Source organism: Colletotrichum phormii (assembly GCF_030913505.1).
Source record: "Colletotrichum phormii strain CBS 102054 chromosome Unknown BDP81scaffold_3, whole genome shotgun sequence".
Taxonomy (NCBI): domain Eukaryota; kingdom Fungi; phylum Ascomycota; class Sordariomycetes; order Glomerellales; family Glomerellaceae; genus Colletotrichum; species Colletotrichum phormii.
In genome coordinates, this window is record NW_026851445.1 from 949,545 (window position 1) to 954,683 (window position 5,139).

At 54.0% G+C, this 5,139-nt stretch overlaps 1 protein-coding gene across 1 annotated transcript; it reads right to left on the bottom strand.

Annotated features, from left to right (window-relative positions):
- Positions 1–2,486: 2,486 nt before the first annotated feature.
- Positions 2,487–3,706, bottom strand: BDP81DRAFT_126843 (uncharacterized protein). Its single transcript, XM_060581682.1, has one exon. It carries the CDS (start codon positions 3,509–3,511, stop codon positions 2,894–2,896), a length of 618 nt encoding a protein of 205 aa, XP_060449676.1. The 5' UTR covers positions 3,512–3,706; the 3' UTR covers positions 2,487–2,893.
- Positions 3,707–5,139: the final 1,433 nt, after the last annotated feature.

Sequence of the window (5,139 nt, forward strand, 5' to 3'; positions counted from 1 at the left end):
CCCCAAGTGGTATCATGAACATCCGGAACGCCCCCAAAGACGGACCTGTTCCGATCCCAGTACCTCGGTTCGGCCTCGTGTCTTCTCAAAGACTCCAAAGCGGCCTCCGGAGACCTTTATTTTCTTTCACGCCTGCTGTGACACCAGCACGGAGTCAACTCTCATCGGCTCAATTACCAAGTATCGAGACGTCTTTGCAGTTTGCACCGCCATCGCGGCACCGCCCCCCATCACCATTTTCACGAGAAGAAGCACAGACACCTTACGGATACACACCCCCAGGCTCTTCAAATCTTGGACACCGACTCATCATGCTGCCGCAATTCCGCACAACATGAGTCGCGCGGCCAAGGCAGAGCAATCTGGCAATCTCAGCCCGGTTACCAACACACAGGGTTCCCGGGGCTGGGCCGCGTAACGGTGCCATGAGACCATGGCCCAGTCCCCTCCCATTTCCCCTTCTCTCTTTCGCACCCCCCTTGGTCCCTGGGCCCTGGCACCTCCAAATCTCCATCTTCGGTGAAGCCCTATGAAGAACGAGTGGAAACCCTCCCCTGGAACTTGTGTGTTCGGATGTCAAGGGTCCTCTTCCCACACTCTCCCGCGCTCTTGACTCTCGCGGGTCGCTTTGTACTCTGTTCACGAGGGCGGATACTCCGTACTAACAAATCCCATCGGTGCGGTCCAGTTCCGTTTTTTTCGCGCTTCAGCCGTCGCTATAATAACCCATGTGCGGCACAGCAAAGACTTACTTGAATCCCCGGGGCTATTTGATACGATAGACCGCTATTATGCCTCGGCGACTTCATCCATACAAACTCAGGGGTGTCAAGCGGCTCAAGCCCTCTCTCGATCATCAGATCATGGCATCTGAGGCAGTTTCCTCCACCACTGAGTCAGGACTTGTCACTATATCCCTCGATTCCCAGATTTTCTCGATGATCTCTCATCTATCACAAAGACCGTGCACTGTAGCGCACTGACAGTCAACTGAGCACACACACAAAAGATTAAGAATTCCCGACTTTCGGGGGCCGGCCCCGAACCACAAGATTCCAACATCCCCCACCGCATGGGTGCCCAGAACGACATCCAGGATCCTAGGGTAACCATACAGATATCCACCTACCAAGTCCACTTCATTCAAAAACGGCCGAGTCAAATCTGTGAGAGAAGGGAGCCACATCGTTATGGTCAGAGTGACGTAGGACTCCGCACAGTCGCCCATTCCCTTGGGCCGCGCTTGGACGGAGAGGAGAGCGCAGAAAGGCAATTCATTCGGGCCAAGAGAGCGTCTCCATTGTATCTGCGGATGTGGACATGGAGCCCACCATGAACAACACCACAGGGCCCCTATCACATATCCGTACCACGATATCGACAGCTACCTAATCACACTCCGCGCTCCTCGCATAACAAGCCCTGGCCTCGACTCGCTCCAAAAGGCTGAACAATCACTACTCCGTACGGGCAGAAAAAACTTCCACACAAGAAAAATCGGTAACGAGAGCAATCCCCGGCCTTGTCGGCACACAAACTCACACACATACGGATACACACATCTGACCAAAGACTACGGATATTAGACGTCCCTTATACGGTACGAGCCAGAACGACGGGGGCCCAGTCTTGCCCGCGGGTGTCTCCTTTCCCTTTCCAGGTCTAGCGTTCTGGAGCCAACGCTGAACGGGGGCCCTGTCAAAACGGCTGTCAAAACGGCTGTCAAAAAGTCAAAAAGAAAGTCATCTAAGAAACTTCCCGATACGTCCAGAAGACTGCAGTCTTCGACTCCTTAACCCAGGATCCAGGGCTCCCTCTCCTGGGTGGGTTGTCCCTGATGAGAAAGTCTCATGAAGAAGAGATCACGAATCAGGGCCAACTGAACTTACTGCCCTTTCTGGGAAAAAATTCTGGTTTGACGCGGGCAAAATACTGCGCCAAGCCCTTTCAACAAGCAAAAAAGACATACACCATGAACACGAACCATCCCCCCCCAATAAACTCCTTGCAAAGTTGCCTAGATTCATCCTAGGACAGGCATTCGAGATGAGCTCTCTCCCGCCGATGCCGTCGTCCATCTTGTTTCCTCACGTCTAGTGTACCTGCCACGGTCACCGCAGCATTCCGTCTTCCCGCGGTCCAGCTTCGGTGCAGAGAGAGCAAGCAAAGCCTGAACATAACCCCCAGTTCAACAGGAACTCAGGCACTCATCCGAAGTTTCCTTACACTAAACTTCTTGCTCAGCCTTCAGGGGCTTCGTCCGAAATGGAGTCACTGTCAACTTTGTAGTATCCGTATGTACTGAGTCTGCAAGTGCAAAGAGAGTTACAATTTCAACGGGGCCAAAATGCAAAGAGACAAAACTCGCAATGCTGATCAGCAGTTGACAACACCCTATTCAGTCTAAACCAGAATCAAAACATAGGATACAACGACCTCACGCCAGTGTCCCTAGCGAAAGAACGATTTTCCCTTTACCAAAACTCGACCCCCCGGTCCGGCGCCGCGGGCCCTCCCGCTCGCCTCTCAACGCCCATCCAAACTTCCCTGGGAGGAACCCCGTTGCAAGTTTCAACTCCCTCAATATCCACCGTCCGCCGGTCCAATCGACAGTGGTGCCCAACGTACGAGCTCCATTGAACCCGAAAAATTAAGAGAGAACACTGGGGAATTTAGTTCTTCGTCACACCGGTACGCAGGGAAGAGAAACAAGAATTCGGACCCAACACACCCAACTTCGCCCTTGATCGCCAATTTACTTCTCAGGTTGCATATAGTCGTACGCAACGGGTGACGGCGCGGGACATCACAGCCCTCTGACAGGGAGACACCATGAGCATGGTTTCTGCAATCAGAGGCTCGGAGCAGAGTCTCCCATCTGCATCCTAGTCGCCTAGTGACATTGCCATGCACGGATACAGCGCGTCAATAACGTCTCTCTGCTCGGTTCTATTTCCATAACCCCTGACCGTAATTCAACTCGTCTACCGGGGAAGCCACGCGCTGCCAGTGCCGCACTGCCCGTCGGTCGTCGCCGCCCTCGTCGTCGTCTGCATATGTACGGATACGTATAGTTGTCGTCGTCGTCGTTGTCGATTGTCGACACACCACAATAGCTGGGGAGCTTTTCTTGCCGTGCGAAAGGATGGAGACAAGACGATGCGTTCGCAACCACCCCACCAAAGGCGTTTGAACGAGCGACCTCTACCGCGGCTCTACGGCGCATCTCCCGACATGGACAGTGCAAACCCCATCCCCAACTAACCCCCCGAACTCCTGTCCCATTCGGAGCCTCGCAGGACTCCTCAACCGCCGCTGACCTGCCCTCTTGGGCACTGGCCGTGCAAGGCCCCGAACCACAGCGCTCTTGGCAAACAATGATTACATGATTACGGAGTACGGAGTACAGAAAGGGCCAGCTATCATGAAACGGGACTTCTTTGCTAAAGCGGTCGAACAACCCTCCGGGGCACCGGGGTCGAACGAAGCACCCAACAGAGTTCACTTTCATTGGCCCTGACTACGGAACACAAGCCGTCGTTGCCTCGTTGGTGGGTGATGACTACCCAGTTCGGCGTTGCCAGCCCGTGTCGAATTCCGCGTTCCTCCCATTGGCGCGCTCTGTCGCTCTTATTGTGTCGTATGAAACTTCGTAAATCTCATAACCCCAACATGCCAACACAGACGAACTTCGGATATTCTTCGCAAGATTCACACATGCAACGTCTGTGTGTTCAAGTGTTTTGTCGTCCGATGCGTCCGCTCTCTGCCCAGTGCCGCCTGGGCAGAAAAAGTATACCCTACTGACCTACGTGCCTACCAAGGCGCCAAGTCAAGGACTCTTCGGACACAATGCCGATGGGGGGAGGGGAAACAAACCCCAGGCTATCGGCGTGTAGACATGCTGTTGCAAAGTAAATCGGCCCTTTGCAGGGACAAGCGCACGTCGAGTATTGAACATCGCTATCCGGATGCCTGCCCCTTGCACTTTGACACAGAGAAGGGATCGATAAGGCACGTTCGGATGATCTTCGCGGCAGTTGTACGCAGTATAGTAGCTAGCTGCTCAAATCTGCGAATGCCTTCATCGCCAGCTCGTGATAAGGGTCTCGAGTATTATCTGTGCACCAGTGAATGCGACACAGAAACTCTAAGCAGGGCCGCCAAGACCCTTGCGAGCCACGCAGTGACAGTCGATAACATGCGTCTGGTGGGCTGCCACGCTGCCTTGGAGTTCAAGCCTTGTGAAGCTCCCCCGGAGCAGCAAGGATGCCCATAAACTCTCGTCAAGCCGGACCAAAATTCGGGTCCGGATTCGCGGGGGTGGCGGACGCCAACGTCTGCGAGCCGATTCACCTCTGTCCCAGCGATGATGACAATCTAACACGGCCCCCAAAAAACAGCAGATTAGAAATACAAAGCCTCAGAACTGGCTTTCACCTGGCAGCGGCCACGGTAATGATCGCCAACAAGGAGAAAGGGAGGGGTGACCGAGGGGAAAACGAGTAGAGATGACGCTTCCTCTCGGCCCGTTCGACAGGGACCGGGGAGGCTGAGAATTCCAGAAGAAACGGTGATCAGATGAAACCCGTGCAATAAGTTCAACGACACAGCTGAACAAGGTAGCGATAGTCTTCCCTTGACGAGACACTCGTGACACTCTCGTATGTTATGCTGTGAAGATGGAGTATTATGTGCTGGATGTACCCTAGATGTTGTTTGCGGAACTCATCGCTGATTTGCAATCTCTAACGTCTGTTAGCAGTTGACTTGTTGCAGAGGCGTAAGAGACAAGGGGAGAGTGTTTTCCAGGCCAATCTCGGTATACAGCGGGCAGGTCATGGGAGACGCTCAAAGGAGTAAACATTGACATATGATTTGGAAGCTCTGATGGAGCAGAATCGACGCGCCCAAGCCCATCGCAGCTACGCAGAGGACGCCATCAATGCAACGAAGCGGTAACCCAAAGTGGAGGTTTGGAGAGGTCTCATGACGGACGCCCCCGACGCCAATCACTACCGAAGACGAGCCGCCGCACCGAAACCGTTGAGAGCGGCGCACCGTCTGCTTGGGAATTTGGATTGACGAGTGGCGTACCTAGATTGAGGTGGTGCGGTGTTCCGGAAATAACAGCGGGCG

What these genes read in the sequence shown, in the direction of transcription:
- BDP81DRAFT_126843 (XM_060581682.1), bottom strand. Translation starts at nt 3,511, where the DNA reads ATGAAAGTGAACTCTGTTGGGTGCTTCGTTCGACCCCGGTGCCCCGGA.